At 44.0% G+C, this 17,513-nt stretch overlaps 1 protein-coding gene across 2 annotated transcripts in view; it reads left to right on the forward strand.

Annotated features, from left to right (window-relative positions):
* The window catches only part of B3GNT4 (UDP-GlcNAc:betaGal beta-1,3-N-acetylglucosaminyltransferase 4), a 112,507-nt gene extending 95,834 nt beyond the window's left edge, over positions 1-16,673 (forward strand). For both annotated transcript variants that reach the window (XM_078667555.1, XM_078667554.1), the window contains exon 2: positions 13,430-16,673. In XM_078667555.1, coding sequence (XP_078523681.1) covers positions 13,462-14,553 — 1,092 coding nt within the window. In that variant the 5' untranslated portion in view covers positions 13,430-13,461 and the 3' untranslated portion in view covers positions 14,554-16,673. The remainder of the gene's footprint in view (positions 1-13,429) is intronic.
* The last annotated feature ends 840 nt before the right edge of the window (positions 16,674-17,513 follow it).

The raw sequence follows: 17,513 nt of genomic DNA on the forward strand, positions 1-17,513 counted from the left end.
TCAGTGATAGAGGGCAGGCAGGCACTGCAGCTGCTCAGAAGATGCTCTCATTGATCTGATCATCCTTAACCCGCACTAGCTTAAAAATCAAATTTTATAGCATATTCATAGTGCTTTCTGTAGCAGGATGGGACCTCATAACACTATAATGCAGATGCCACTGTTCACCACTGCGCCAACCAGTACTGAATTATTTTGCTCTATGGTAAGTCGCACAACATTTGCAGCAATTGCATTAAAACTGAGCAGCACCATATCATATTTCATGGTATACTGACAGCTTGGCTTTTTGACTCTGGAGCTGCTGGAAATCACCACACATTCACACACATACATAATATTCATTCTAACTGTGAAACAAGTTAACCCCTGGCATTTTGGATAAATAATATGCCTCTTGTGTAAATTAACTGGAGTAATTGCAGTGGCCTAATACATAGCTGCCAAAGTTTGACACTACTTATGTGTGACATAGCCATATATTCAGTCTTCCTATATGTGACATATAAATGTCTTATTTGTGGCACTTTTAGTGATGCATGTTGGAGAACCTAGAACTGAATAGAGAACAACAGTTATGGCTATGTAGTAAGATAGATTTAATAAATTAGCCCATGTTGTGGTATGAAAACGGTCTCAAATTTTTCCAGTGCTCCTAAAGTGCCTACAGAAGATCACTGACCTACTTTCGTTTGCTAACAGGGTCACCTGGCAGATATATTTGTCATCGTAATAACCAATAAAATTCTTGTTTTGGGAGCATGCCTATAGTTTAATAAAGTTGAATGTTATGTCTATTACACATTTCAGATAAAACAATTTTTTTTTAAGCCAAAACAGCGAATCAGTGATAATGCGTGTGCAAAAACCGCTGGAGCGCTTGCGAACACAGTGGGAGTAGGACCTAGGTAAACAAATACCGGAGAAGGAATGGGAGAAAATCCTAGAACGTATCCCGAAAGTATCTAGGAACGCGCAATTCAAACGAATTAACTACTATGTGCTGCATAGGGGATATCTAACGCCGGTTCGCATCAGGAGGTACTTTGGTGCAGACTCTGCGGCATGCCCGAGGTGCGGAGAAAGAGAGGGGCACCTACTTCATATGTTCTGCAGCTGCCCACTATTGCAAACTTTGTGGGGGGAAATTAGACAAGTTACAGGCGACCTGATCGACAAAGAGCTTCCACAGACCCCAGAACATTTCCTCTTATGGCGGTTCCCTCACACAGCCAAAAATAGAGTGACTGAAAGTTTCAAGACCTTGCCTACTCTTTGGCCAAGCGGGAGATAGCCTGGAACTTGCATGCGCAGGGAGGGCCGAGACTCGCCACCTGGAGAAGAGAGCTTGAAAGATGGGTGGGGGCAGAAGGAAGGCTGCTACTCCGAGAGCCCAGCCGGGGAGTAGGCAAGATGCAGAGGGCCAGGGCCTGGGTGAACATAGTGGGAGAACCAGTGGCGACTGACCAAGACTCTCTCAGTGGGGCGAGTACTCCGAGAGCAGCTGAATCAGACCCAGTAGAAGATATAGCAGGATAGCACATGATTCTTAGGGACCTCGCACACGACCACCCATTACCACAATTTACCTATTAGCATGCAACTCAAGGGGGGAGTGGGGATTGTTCTGATGTTAAGGGGGTATTGATGATGGCATACCAGAGAATGTTACATACCAGGTGTGTACACCAGAAACCAGATCAGAACGTACAAACAACTGTATGTATTGACAATATTGAAATGCCAATAAAATATAGTTATTAAAAAAAATCTATGAAAATGCGTGGTAATCTCAGAGTGCCGCCACTCAAAAAACTCGAAATCCCTGTGCCACTTTCATGAAAGCAACATCTAGTCCATCACCATTGCTAAACTGAACCAGGTTACAAGATAAGTATTTTAAAATGGTAATGATTAACATGGAAAACCAAATTTGAAATTTTCCTTTCAGAATAAGTGCGTTTGCCAGTTCCAAGAGAATACTATCCAGGTTAAAGCATATGATGCAGAGATCAGATTAATAGTGAACTGTGCAGAGGTGTGACTCACCTGGCTGTGACAACTCTGCCAAGTGCGTGCCATCGTGCTTCTGCTTAGGAATGCAGCAATCCGCTGCGCTCCCTTGCTCGTCTCCACGTTCTGCATACGGCTGGGCTTGGCAGAAGGCCTGTAGCCAACCGGCTGCCGTAGTAGCTAAAGTGAGCCCAAGTTTTCTCTTTTCAGAATGGTCGACTTTTCGGCGCTACTGGCAATTTCATGAAGTAGTGCACTTTGCCTGGCCAAACGACCACCACCACCAGACAACAGTAAGAAACTATGCACTGAACCACTAATCAACCCCTGGCTGGGCTGGGTTATTAGGCAGAGCCACATCATCTTGTGGGTGTTGCATGGCTCCTGTTTGGGCAGCGGGTGCAACACAGGACATTTAAAACAATCCGGTTATGCAGCCCAGGTGCACCCGCCTAACCCAAACATGATGTCACCCTACCCCAAAGCAACACAAGCCCTTATGCTGGCTCTACATGTCTGCTAGACCCACCACTTGCTGATTATTTTTTTAAACAGCTGGCCCGCCCTGTGTCTTAGATAGTATCAGACTACAGGAGGTAGCTCATAAACCACAGGGAGACTGGGGCAATAGTTAGTAACAAACAACGTCTCCAACAAGGGTATTATTCAACATACAGGTACTTGTGGCAAATTAATTGCAATGGAATGAATCCAAAGGAGGAGAAAGCCAGGGAGACATTTTTCTTATGAAATTGATTTGTATTTCAATCAAAGAACATGTTGGACATATTTAAGCTACACATGTACAAGCACATGAGGTGGTAGCACTGCGTTACATTAAATGACATGTAACCATGTAAATACCGTGCACAAGTGCTCGTGAAGTTTTGGTGACAGCGCAAGTGACATGGGATGTGGTATATACAGCGTTTTGTGGTGGGCGCCACAAGGATGAGTGAAGTGAAATGGTTTCTTTACATTCGAAATACCCATACAATTATTGTTCCAATTTTAAAATGATTAGGTAGGGTATTCCTTAAATGGAGGCGCCAAGTGTTGCACTGTGGGAGTCGACGGCGTTTCGGCCTTTGGATGTGTTAGGCCATCATCAGGACCAGGTTACGCTATATTTAATGAGAGAAGGATACATATATTCCTGTATATACATGAATGGTTGCTGTACCAAGACGGAAAGTAGAGTGAAGAGGTTATCGGGTGCGAACCTACAAGGACGGGAAGGAGACAGTAAAGGCGCGCTATAAACAATTAACATGCCTAGGCTCATTGAAAGGAAATGTGTGCAGGAGGCGCCTGTGTGTAAGCTGTGACAAACTTACTCAAGAGTGGAGGACACTCTATGTCCCGAGCCTCAGTTGGGCGAGCAGGGTGAGTTGCGAAGGAGCATTCAATCGCAAGGGTGCTGCCTGTGTGTAGGAAATCCAGAATTGAGTTCAAAGAGTGGAATATGCACATATGCGCAGTACAGTGGTCAGTCCCTAGTACAGGTCCTCAGGTCATGGGCAAGTGTAGGGCTGGAAGCTGTGGCGTTGGAGAGGGATGAGGAGGGCACTGTAAAGTGAGGAGCCAGGAGGTTCGATGGTCTAGGAGGCGGGGCAGAGCACTCCTGAGGGCCGGGGGGGTTCGGGGATATAGGGCCGGTTTTACGGGTTGGCATTCAATCGCAAGGGTGCTGCCTGTGTGTTGGAAATCCTGAATTTAGTTCACATCGTGGAAAAAGCACAGTGGTCAGTCCCTGGTACAGGTGCTCAGGTCGTGAGCAAGTGTAGGGCTGGAAGCTGTGGCGTTGAAGGGGGATGTCTTAGATAGGCGCGGCCGAGCGAAAGAGCAGGAAAGTGAGCCCAGTTTAAAATGTATCAACAAACACGGTCTGGGATTGCTATAGCAACAAGTTCCCAGGGCAGGCTGAGGTAGAGCTCTGCAGTGCACCCAGATTAAGCGCTATGCGCCTCACTGCTTGGAGCTCCTCATGATCATCACCACAGCGTCAGGGAGCTCTGTAAGCGTGACTAATACATTTCAGTGCTGTAATGCGGACCACTACACTGAAATGTTTTACTCTAACGCTTAATGTGTGGTACTTGGTAGGACTGCAATTGATGATGTCATCAGTGGTGTCACTGACTGTTATGAGCGATGTAATATATGAGGACATATGCAGTGCATTGTGGGGGTCTATGTTATAGTTAGCTCTGTGATTGGTCAAAAGGCCTGTTTTTCTTTAGAGCCTTCATGCTTTTGTAGAAGCTTGAAGGCTCCCCTGAGTCAAGCAAGTGCTCTGATTGGCAGAATGTTAGAAATATAATAGCCGCCATAACTGTTTACAGTGAAAAATCTGGAGATGTTGTGGAAATTAATTAAAAAAAACTATATAAGGAACAGCAGAAAGGCATGCTGTCTCCCCTATATTTAGAGAGAAGGTGTCTAAGGGATGATTACTGTGAATAAAATAAATGTATATTGTTTTTAACTAATTTTTACTATCTTGCTGGACAATCGGGATTGTGAATAGTAAAAAGGAATAGATGAACTCACAATACACTCTTTTGGTAGGAATGCTTATTGTGGTCCTTGTTTTTGAGAAGAAGTGTGTAACCGATAAGTACTGTGATGATTAAATAGTTATTCCTTATTTCTCAAACATTTTACCATCTTGCAAGACTTGTGGGACTGTGAATAGTAGGAAGGAGTAGGTGATGTTTCAATACACACTGCTATTCACACTTGTTAGAAAGTAATCTTACTGCAGATGGTGTTTATCAAAGTCTACTAGTTATGCTCATTGGCATGGGAAGAGTTGTGAGTAGAGTTAAGGCTATTCCACACACCTTTTATCTGCGATAGAGGTCTGAAAGCAGAGGTTAGTCGCTCCCCGCATCGTACTGCCCACACCTGTCATCTGAGACAGAAGAGCCTAGTTTCTCCTCAAACCCTACTACACACACACATCCATCATTACAAGGAGAGGTCTCCGCAGTGAGCCCAGTCCCTCTCCTCACCCTACTACACACAGTTGTCATCCAAGAGAGAGGTCTCAGCAGACCGGCCGGTCCTTTTCCGCACTCCACTATGCACACCTGTCACCTGAGAGGGGAATCTGAAAGGAGAGGTCAGTCCCGCCCACACCCTATTACGCACACCCGTTATTTGAGAGACTGGTCTGAAAGGAAAGCCCAGTCCATCTACACAATTTACTGTGCCCATCTGTATTCTGAGAGAGAATTCTCAGCGGAGAGGCCAGTCTCTTTCCACACAACCTACCACGCAGACCAGTCATATGAGTGAGAGGTCTGAAAGGAGAGGTCAGTTCCTCCACTCACCCAACCATGCACACCGATCATCTGAGAGAGAGCTCTCAGCGGATAGGCCATTCCCTCCACATGCTCTACAATGTACACCCATCACCTGAGCGAGAGGTCTGAAAGGACAGGCCAATTCTTCCACACTCACTACTACGCACAGCTGTCATTTGAGAGAGGTCTGAAAGGAAAGGCCAGTCCATCCACACACCCTACGACGCACAACCATCATGTGAAAGCGGGGACAAAGGGGAACCCAGTCCTCTCCAAACACAACCACACGCATCCATCATTGCAAAGAGAGGTCTCAGCTGAGAGACCAGTCCTTTAACACACTATTATGGTCACCCAGCATCTGAGAGAGAAGTGTCAGGAAACAAGCCAGTCCCTCCTGCATACTACTATGGATACTGGTCACCCTGAGGAGAGGTGTCAGGGTAGCGGCCAGTGTTTCCTTACACCCTACTATACACTCCTGTTCTAGTCCTGAAAGCTCTGAGTGGAGAGGTCACTTTCTCCCCATACCCTAGTAGTGGGAACTATAAAGTATCAGCACTGTAATGAAAAAGTGTGACCTGCTTGTCTCTGACAAAAAAATGATCTGCTTACACAAGCACCAAAATAGCGCTTTATTAAAAAAATAAAACCGGGTTATTGTCCGCTGGTGCACTTATAACCTGCTCTGCCACAGTATCTCTTGGAGAAAATGATGTTGAAGCCCCTGTAGAGTTGTCTAGTTCCGCAGCACGAGCTGACTTGTGCTTCCTCCAATTTCTCCCACCCGGCCCTCAAATGGCAGCAGTTTGCCGTTCCAGTTGCATGCCCAGTGTATTTTAGCGGTCACTGGGGAATACCCAGATGTGCTCCAACAGCCTCCCCTGTGGAATGGAGGCAAACTAAAAGGCACACAAAGAGTTTCAGAACAGAGAATTGCTCATTTGCTAGAAGTAGCATTTCTAAACTAGTAATGACAAAAGCACCTTTACCACAGCAAAGGGTTTGTCGTTGGGAATCTAATGATAGGAAATATTAGGACGCTGTTCTACTGCAATTCACTATTGCAGCCTGAAGCAATTTCCACCATTTTCCCATGTTAACCTATGGGAAGAGAAAACCTCATAGGTAGTGAGAACACACAAGGGTATTCTTCACTACCTGGGCAGGATACACACATGTACCTGCCCTGCCTTTCACCTACTACTTGCTTCACCCCTCAGGACTTTCCCTAGGGGAGCTCCAGTGCCAGTAAGAGTTCCCCTCCGGAGGGGCTAGTGATTCGGCAACAAGCCTGATCATACGTGCCATTGTACACACACAGGCCTGCATTGGCAGGCTGGACTCCTGTTTAGATACGCCACAGGCGCCAGTGCGCAAACCGGCCTGCAATGGCAGGCCAGACACATTTAAAGACCCCATTAGTGCCATTGTGCAGCCACTGGCCCACAAGCGCAAGCTTGACACATGTTAAGACCAACCTAGGTGCAAATATGCCTACACTTGCCTAAAAGGGCAGGTTGGACACTGGGTTAAAGTAACCATAGGTGCAAGTGCACAGCCATCGGCCTGCAGTGGCAGGCTGGTGACTTGTTTTACAAATGTCAGGTAAGCCCCATTCCCGAACATGGGTAGGAAGGGGGCCACACCTCCCCACTGCCTATACAACAGGAGAATCCACATCATCCAGGCGGTGCCCCCTGGAAAGAGCCGACACCCTAGGTAGGGAAAACCCACATGGCGGTTCTTCGCTACCAGGGCAGAGAATACACATTTGTACCTACCCGGCTGCCCACCTACCACAAGCTCCACTATTCAGTATGTAACCTGAGGCCACTCTGGTAGTAGTGAAAAGCCCGCTCTTGGTTGGCTGAGTGAGAAAAGCCAACCATAGAATTATACATGTTTGAAAGGCTATTCTGGTGGGTGGCACATCAATGTTGCGTTCCTCTACTAGGCAGTGCAGTACCTGCCCCGGGCGTGAGGGGGACCTTTTTACAGGGCACTCATGTATATAAGACCTAAACCAATCAGGAAAATGCCCCTTCCTGGCTTGTGTAGGAAGGTGATGTGCAATTTCCCGCTGCAGTACAGTGGGAAGTGCCCAGAATCCTAAGGCCATGAAACAAGAGTCTACAAAAACTAGAATGAAAAGCAAAAGATTTAGGGAAATAGTAAAACAGTATGCTTAGTGCCCGTAACAGAAAAATCGCTAAAATACAATGTGGAGACATCAACATTTCCTGTCACAAAAGTTATCTGATTTGGTAATGGGGTAGCAGTGATTTTCTGGCCAGGGATCACTGACCACCCAGGGAAACCTTCCAGACATTTCTAAAACTAGACTCCCAGGGGAGTCCAAGGTGCTATGCCTCGTGTGATCCCACAAAGCTTTCTTACTCACAATCCCCTGCAGTGGCACAGCGGCCAGAGCGGCTTACTCTGGCACACCGGGCTTACCGTTCGATCCCTGGTGCCGGTTCAACTCGACATCATGTGACTCTGGGCCATAGAGCTCACTTAATCTCCCCGACGGCACCAACAGCCTTGAAACCCTTAAGGGGTTGATATGTTTGCACTTTACAAATAGGAATTAATATAAACCAAGGTCAATGTGAGTCTTGGAACGGCTTTCATTGACCCTGCTTTGAATTGTGCCTGCCGGGGACACTAAGTGAAGTCACACAAGCATTATTTTTATCGGGACAGGTAGGGAAATGCTAGGTGGTAGGAATTTTGTGGATCCCTGAGGTTTACGGAAGTTTATGTTGCAGAAATACTTGGAAAATGAGTAATTTAAGTTTGAGATCTGCAGGGAATTGTGTGGAAGATAATTTCATGGGATGCGGACAGAGCACATCATCTTAGACTGCTCCAGATGATTCGATTTCCGAAATCCGGCGAGACCGCGAGAGGCACACAGGTGACACAGCCCAGATGCACTGAGAGAAACCTCTCAAGTGACCCTCACTGATCTCATGGGATCTTAACCTACCTACTAAGGGAAGTTCTACTCCCTTCATTTATCCGGGGGCACCAACATTTTCGGGCCACTGTAGATACAACTTTCTCACTCCGTCCTGACCAAACTCCCTGGATCTCCCCCTGAGACCATTAAAGCGCAAAACCTTTTGACCAGAACATATGCTCACTAGGGACATATAGTTCCCCAGCTACCAAGGGACATAATACCCGTTAAAGCAGCACCATACACTTAGTTTTAATAATGACAGAGGGATTGCCTTAATAAAAATTAATCGCTCTCCCTCCAGCCATTTTTTAATACACCTTCTAGGACTTCACTGCCACTTACACCCACTCAACCATACAGCTTCATTAAAAGATCTCCGAAAAAGAGAACCTTCGGTGGACCTGTAGGGCACTGCAGCGCCAGCCTGACGAGGATCAAAAGCCCAATGATGAAGCATGACGTGCTTCGGGGTGTGTGAGGGCATCAAGATGAGGACGTACTGGCCCCCACAATTAGAGTAGCACCCGACGAGAGTACCTCTTACTTCCCTTCTTTTTTTTTCTCTCTCTCTACTTAGGAATGGTGACTCCCTTTTGGTATAAATGCAGCGAAAAGGGTTTTTTAAGAAAAACTCAGTAAGAGTGAGGCGCTCTACCTGATGTATACGTCTATGTATATGGAAAGCTAAGTAGTAGTAAGGTGTGTACAGAGCGAGCGGAGAAGCCCGTAACCACTCAAAATGAAAATCACATGAATTTCACAAGTCTAGAAATACAGCAATGCTCTCGCACCCAAAACATTTAAGGTTCGCAGAAGGCGAACAATTGTAGTTGAAAGCACCACAACAATATCATAAAAGGAACAGATGCAGATTCTTGAGTGTGTGTTCCAAGAAGAGTTGTTTAATCAGTCCACAATAGGCCACAATCAGCCGACACGTGTTTCGTCGTGTGAGTGTGGTTCACTACGACTCTTCAGGGCTTGTGGCTAGCCTGTATGTGTACAGGGTTAGAAGGGTAGATGTTCAATAAGGACATCCATCAAGTGTGGACAGGATTCGTTAGATCAAAACGAGTGGTCTTTTGAAAGATAATGCCTGATAGCAAGTGTATTTGCTTCCGATTCAAATTTAAAACATCAAGTTTCCCGGTCGCCGTTTTCCAAGAACGGACTTGGCAAACGGCGACCGGGAAACTCAAGAGGAGGGACAGCACATTTCGGAAATAGACGCCGAGACTGGTCGGCACTTGAACTAAGTATAAGGATCCCCTCCCGGTTACTGACTGATACGCACACGTATTAAGTATACGCCTCTCTATAACTCTACGCCTTGATGTTTTAAATTTGAATCGGAAGCAAATACACTTGCTATCAGGCATTATCTTTCAAAAGACCACTCGTTTTCATCTAACGAATCCTGTCCACACTTGATTGATGTCCTTATTGAACATCTACCCTTCTAAACCTGTACACATACAGGCTAGCCACCAGCCCTGAAGAGTCGTAGTGAACCACACTCACACGACGAAACACGTGTCGGCTGATTGTGGCCTATTGTGGACTGATTAAACAACTCTTCTTGGAACACACACTCAAGAATCTGCATCTGTTCCTTTTATGATATTGTTGTGGTTCTTTCAACTACAATTGTTCGCCTTCTGCGAACCTTAAATGTTTTGGGTGCGAGAGCATTGCTGTTTTTCCCTTTTGGTATAAGTTTAACTACGGGAGCACGGGTCACCGGACCTTTTGAATAGCTTTTAGCCCCCCTCTTTTGATAAATAGGATAGTTTTCCGATATGCCTGGCTTTGGTAGGGTTCTGCAGGTGGCAGCCAGCCCGAGTCTGAAAGGTTCAGCCAATCAGCAGAGAAGTAGGACGATATTGGGACTTAGCTCAACTTTTCTACCTGTATTTAAAAAATGTATTTTTTTTTTTAGAAAAAACGCATTGAAAATCAAAAATCCCCTTCTTGACAAAATGATGGGGTGCGTTAGTCCCTAGGAGGAGCAGAAAGAATGATGGGATTACATTGGAGGTGGAGGCTAGGCTCTGTGTGGGCTGGTGAGCAGTCCACCTCGTAGCAATACTTTCTGTCCCTCTGACTCTGGCAGATTGGAGTTAAAGACCTCTTATCCGCCCCCTGCCCCTTTGAAGTGTAGGAGGCAGAAAAACTGTTGCTGGTCAATTGAGGGATAGGGCTGTGCCCAAGGTGTTGCGCGCGACATCACCCATTTCTCAGGGAAAAAAATCCCACCACAGGTAACCACCTCCAATCTGTCCCTGGGGGGATAGAAAGCCTTTTGGGTCAATAAAAAACAAACCGCAGTATTTTATTATTACCAAACGTGAAAAGGTGCACGCTGGATTGGCCATTGAAAATGCTCCAATTAAGGATTATAAACGGTATTGGAACATACGAATTTTGTAAGCTCCAGTGAAGAGAACTAAGTGGCAGATGATCCACAATGAATAGTATAGATCAGGGTTCTCCAAGACGGTCCTGGAGGGCGGGATCCATGCCAGATTGTTAAGATAACTGCATTTATCTAAATGGAGACATTTATCTAAATGGGGAGCAGCCCCCAAGCAATGGATAAATTCTCCTGCTCCCCCCCCCCCATGCTTGAGGAAGATCGAAATTTGATCAAGTTTACTCGCTCATAGATTGTTAATGGCAAGTGCCTCCATCTAGCGAGTAAGACATCAACCTCCTTTGCCACCTTTCCTAGGTTATGCAACAGAACTTCCTCCCAGGGTTTGACATTAGCTATCCCCAAATACTGAATCTCGGCCCATACATCCCTTGTCCAATCTGCCCCATTCCGCCACATAACTTATGACTTGGAGTTGTTCACTAGGTAAACCTATAAGGCCCCAAACTCTTCTACAAAACTTTCCACCCTAGGAATTGTCCGGACAGGGTCCGCTGTATATACTACAAGATGGTCGGCATATAGCTCAGTCTTACTGCTATAATGCAGGGCATAGAAGGGAATTACCTGAGTGCCCCTTCTAACAACTGAGCTAACAGCTTAATATAGATGTCAAAGAAGAGGAGGGATAGAGGGCAGCCATGCTGCATGCCTCTTCGGATATCACAACTCCAAGTCAGTGACCATTAAACAAAATTTGGGCTGACGAATTGTCATATAGCCTCCTGAAAGATCGTGATAAAACAAGGACTACAGCCCATTACTGTCAACACCTCCTACAAGTATGCCCCGCATACTTGATCAAATGCTTTGACTGTGTCTATTGTGACCACTGCCAAGGGATTCCCATGCGTAGTGGCCAGATCAGTGGACCCAAACAACTGCTGGGTAAGCTTGTGTATCTGTCTCTTGGGATGAAGCCCTTTTGGTCTGGATGAGTTAACTGGGGGGGCTAATCTGTCCAACCTACCAGCCAACATACTCAAAAAACCCATAGAATATGTATTCAATGAGGAAATAGGCCAGTAAGAATCGGCATTTCATAGGGTCTTTAGCAGGCTTTAAAATCTAGACGATCATGGCTTGCTTCCACAAGTTGGGAATCTGCACATTCCCATGCTATATTAAGTTAAACAATATCTCCCACTCTGGAGTAATCTCATCCCTTAAGAGTTTATAAAGCTCTAGGGGGAATGGCGTTGGGACCCTCCACCTTCCCATTCTTGATGCGTGACAAATGATTTCCTCTTGGGTGATCTGTGTCTCCAAGCACTCTTTACCCCTGCTGCAAGCCTGGGCAGATCTCTGCCCCATAACCATTACCTGAGTCTGTCCAGATTTGGGAATACCTGTTCTGTATACAGTTTGAAGAATAAAGTGACCAGATGCCCCTGCATTTCCTCATCCCTGTTTGCGACATCTCCCTGGGAATTAACCAGTTCCTTGATAATATTTCTGGATCTCTCGACCTTCGCCTTCCTCGCCAGTAATGCATAGGCTCAGTCTCCCATACTCAAACTGTCTCATACACCTAGCCCATCTTTCCCTATATTTCATATCCAGTTTGAGTTTAAAGTTTAACTGCACCTCTTCCAGCTGCTTCAATACTCCTTTCCCTGTCTAGTACAGTATTTTGCACCTACAAAACTGCGTCTAGTACCCCCATTTCCTGCTCTAACCAAGCAAGCGCTGCTCGCTTTGACTTGTTTTTAAAATTTGCTCCTGGCTTTGCAAAACCCCTCTAATGAAGGATTTAAAAGCATCCCAGATTATTCCAGGAGGGACTGAGCCAGCATTAAAAAAGAAATCAGCACTGGCTGTTTTTTATAAGGCAAATGCCACCCCTACATCCAACAGGAGAGCTCGATTTATAGTCCACCTTCAATCCTGAATGCTACCTGGGCATTGGAGCAGGATAGCGACAGCAGAATGATCTAAAATGTGCCCAGGCATATGATTGACATATTTTAACAGCTAAATCTCAATCGACAAAAAAGTAATCGAGCCTTGAGTAGTGGCCATATTTTTTGCTGTGGAAAGTATACCCTCTCTTCGGGTCCTTTAGGTGGGTCCATACATCCAGCAACCCCAGGTCCTGCAACGTGTTTCTAAGAGCCTGCCTCGACCTAGGTGTTTGAGGGCTGTCTCTGAGTCGACCTATCTAGAGTGGTGTCCAGTAAGATGATAAAATCGCCCCGAAAAATCAATGGGCCGTCAGCTCAAACAGATTCCACTCGAGGTTAGATATGTATTGGGGATCATCTGAATTCGGACCTTAGAACCCTATACACAAACTCAAACCTGCCACATCTCCACTCTGGGACGTGGACCCTTGCAGGTATATCTGTTTTTGAACAAGGGGCCGCCACCCCTGCTCCCTTCTGTACCAGGATCACAACCCACCTGCTTCCATGTGTCATGTTTTTAGTTGGCACTGTTAAATTGAGGAACTCAAAAGATTTGCTATGACTAGCTGTAGATTTTATTTTATAAAAAATGATTGGTTTGATGATGTATTTTATTAAGATGAAATGGTTTAATCTTCTATGGTTTAATCAAAAAAACGAATAAAGAAAGTTGATTAATTGAAATATTGCTGTTTTCTGATGAAACCCTTTCTAATAGCACTAACATAAATGTACACGTATTAGCTGAAAAGTGGAAATTCTTCTAACAATTTACCTTTTATACACCATCCAGGTCTGAAAACCCTCCTTCTATCTGCAGCAGACATGATTCCTTGGAGAAGAGGACGGTTACTGTATGTTCTGTTTATTTCTCTCTTCGCCTGCGTTGTATTTATAAGAAAAGAAGCCAAGCCATTTGTGACACCCTTAGTCTCACGGCCACCAGCAAGGCAAAGACACACTGTAACGTTTTGGGGAGCTCACCCAAAAAAAAACCTAAGATGTTTTCCAAATACAACTGCCGCAAATTCCTCATTGGGCCTCCCAGAGCCACATCGCCTCTTCCTTACTTACAGGCACTGCAGAAACTTTTCTGTTCTCTGGAAACCCCAAAAATGTGAAGAAGACACATTTTTGTTAGTGGCTATTAAATCCTCACCGGTTAACATTGACCGTCGCATCACCATAAGGAACACATGGGGAAAGTACAGAAAAATCAATGGCCAGCACATAAAACTAGTGTTCTTATTAGGACAGACAGATGTCCGAGTTCAGGCCCATTCTTTGTATAAACTGATAGCCTACGAAAGCCGAGAATTTGGAGATCTCATCCAGTGGGAATTTGTGGACAATTTTTTCAATTTAACATTGAAAGAAATGCACTTTCTCCGCTGGTTTTCAGAAGATTGCTTTAATGCCAAGTTTGTGTTAAAAGGGGACGATGATGTTTTTATTAACATTGACAACATTATTGAGTTTCTCGGAACGAATAACCCAGAAAAGGATCTTTTTGTGGGCGATCTAATCACCAAAGCCCGTCCCATTAGAAACACAAAGGTCAAATATTTTGTGCCCAATTCGATGTATAGTGGGCAGCACTACCCTCCATATGCCGGGGGTGGTGGGTACCTCATGTCCAGAAGCACCGTGCAACGTCTGCAAGCTGTGGCTGAAAACACAGAGCTCTTCCCAATCGATGATGTGTTTGTCGGGATGTGCCTGCAGAAACTGGATGTAACACTAGTAAATCATGCTGGTTTCAAAACTTTTGGTATCCAAAGACCTTTTAATCCCTTCGACCCTTGCTTGTACAAAGAACTGATGGTAGTTCACAAACTCAACCCTACTGAGATGTGGATTATGTGGAGTTTGGTGAAAGATAATGGCATTCGGTGTGCTAGATCGAGAACTCCTTAGCCCGAAAAAGGGTTTGGGGCTCGTGTTTACTGTGGCTGTAGAAAGTACAACTCCCGATGGGAGAGTTTGGGAGAAATCAACAAGGACGATATTTGTTTGAGGTGCAGCAAATACTTTGAACAAGACAAGAGAAACTTTCACCTGATCGTATGATCTGGAACTTTTTCCATTCACTGAAGATTATTGCATCGTTTTCTCTAAATTGTCAAAGTTATTGCCATTGTTTCCCACAAAGGCAGCGGCAAACACTCATATTAAATCCCTTGACCTTCCCTAACAGTAAAGAGATCCTTGTGTTGAGGCAGTCGTTGGTTCAATTATTGTTCGTTGAAGTATATTGGTTATGTCAAGAATAATGCCTCGCTGAAGCCAGGCCAAACAATATGTTGGATAAGAGGGTAGGCTAAGTTAGGCCATGGCGACCTATTTACCATAAGGCACCATGCTTAAACTAAATATCAGACCATTTTCCATTGCAGTGCTGTGCTATGTTTTTAAATTCTTCTGTTGCAGCAAGTGCCAAGTTGTCTTTACCAGTGCCTACATGACCACGGTATTATGTGTTACTTTGTGAAAGTGGTGACTTATTGTACAAACCACTCCCGCTTTGGCTAATCAGACTTACAAACCAGAATCTGTGTCCTGTTCTTTTTTTCAGGTAATGTCATGATTCAGAATGATGTAAGCCAGTGGGAAGTCATGTTGTTCACCTACTGAAAGTGGTTTGCTAAGATTGTTTTCCTGTGCCTATTTATTTTATCTGAAGTCGGATTTAACTAAAGTATAATATGTGTAATGGTTTCTTTCACCCTTGGATGTTTTTTAATACGTTACCATAAAAGATATCTATTTTGCTCACCTGTGCTTCCTTAATTTTTTCATTGGGGATCTCTCTCTTGTTTGGTTTCACCGCTCTGACGTACTGGATGTCAGGTTACATAGTGTTCCAGTGAAAGTGACGCTGAAGAGGAAAGGGTGGTGAAAGTCCAAAGTGTGTGTGTGTTTTTTTCTTAGGGAAGACTGTTTTCAAATCAAAAGCATTTTTCAAACAGCACTATTTTAGAAAGGAGAATAAATTCAATCAGCAATATAAAATTGTGCTTTAAGGGTGTAAAAACTTTAGTTTCCTGTTATACTGTTAGTACAATACAATTGTGAATTCCGTAGAATATGTTGAGTACTAGGCCTCAATAGTAACCTAACTTGCAACTCGACAGATGTTTTATTTTTATTTTTGAAGATTACTGGCCTAGTTTGCACCCAAGTATGGAAAGAATTATGAAGCATTTTCTTAATGTTGGACTCATGTACGAAGTGATGTTTTCCCAAAGCATACTTGGTAAAGCACCCTCACTTACTCTGCAGCTTTTCTTGCCGCATATGGTCTGTTTGAGGATCTGTAGCACTGGTACCTCAAAATAAATAGTGCATCAGGTCAGGTATGGTACCATTTTATTATTCAAATTTGGTGTCTTTCTGCACTTTGCAAGAAACATATCTGCTTTTTTGAAGTCCTCTCTCAAAAACATTGGCATAATTCAAAAAAGAAAAAAAACATTCTAATCTTTAAAACAAAAAAGGTTCTTGAAATTCGTTTACAAAATGTATTTTTTAATTTCCATTTTTACTTTTAGGTACTGGGTGTCCTGAGGGACATAGTAGAGAGCATTTCCTCATTAAAAAGGTAGAATTATAGCACTTTTCTAGTGGCGAGTGATTAAAAATAAAAGAAATTGGAAATGGGGTTGAAGGGTTTTGAGGTCGATTTAAAGATTTTTTTTATTTTTTATACAAGGCTGTGAAAGGTAGTTCTGTATTAAAAGTTGCGCTTTGGAACCAAATTTACCAGCAGTTTACTAACACTGTAGGAAATTAAACTGCCCGTCATTCTTTGCTACCGAGATAAGTCATATGGCACGAGATCTAATGCAGTCCAACTTTTTCAAAATAGACCTGTTTATTTGTCTGTGTTGTGTAACATTCATTTTTCTACATTTACTGGTACTGTATCAGTTTTGAAGAATGTGAACCTCGATAAACATGGCAAGAATGTACTGAAAATGGTTAATACTGTTAAGAAAATATTTTTTACTGCACAAAATAAAGTCATAATTCTTGTATCGAGTTTCAGTTCATTTTATTGCTCAGTTTGTTGAAAAAAACAAGTTTGTCTCAGGTGACTTTGAACTTCGCTTGGAATTTAATTAAGAACATTCTTCAGCGGAGCAGACCCCTTTTGGAAAACCAGCCCATTATGTATTTCCCCTACTTCACAATGTGTGCTCTGTATCCTCCAAATAGGAAAGGTAGACATTTTAGATTCTTCTGATTCCCCACCCTCCATTGAGCCCCCAGGCGTTAAATGTTCCTGTTGGCTTATATTTCAAGTAATGCTGTTGTCTGAAAATTAATGAAGTGCTTATTCGCCTGACACACATTGCATTTTCGTTTAAAGTATTATTTAGAATTTGTAGTGTGCGCTAGTTGTTAACGTTTCTAGGCGCTTTAATAGGAAAAGGTGTCCTGTCCTGCAGATATCGAAAAGGCAGAGGAGCACAGTGCACAAAAAGACGGACGGAAGTAGGTAACAATGCGCTGTTTTCCATGGGAATTGGTTAACAATTCGATGGAGCAAGTGTCTAGAAATTGCGATTCGTGTATGATGTTGTTACTTGAATTTAGTTTATTTGCTGTTTTATTGAAGCATCACGTTGCTATACAATATGGAGCTGGATCCGAGTGAAGACATACATACGAGGGGAACAGGTGCTTAGAGAGGCCATCCAGTGTTGAGGGAAAACTAGTTCTCTTCAGGCAGTTTTGCATATACAACAATCGCCAACAATGAGCATTCCAGAGTGTTTCTTTGTAAAACGTCAATCTTGCATATATAACAGTCATCAACAAGAAGCGTTCCAGAGTGTTCCTTTGTAAGACCTCAGTCTTGCATATATTACAAT

Source organism: Lissotriton helveticus, chromosome 11 (assembly GCF_964261635.1).
Source record: "Lissotriton helveticus chromosome 11, aLisHel1.1, whole genome shotgun sequence".
Classification (NCBI taxonomy): domain Eukaryota; kingdom Metazoa; phylum Chordata; class Amphibia; order Caudata; family Salamandridae; genus Lissotriton; species Lissotriton helveticus.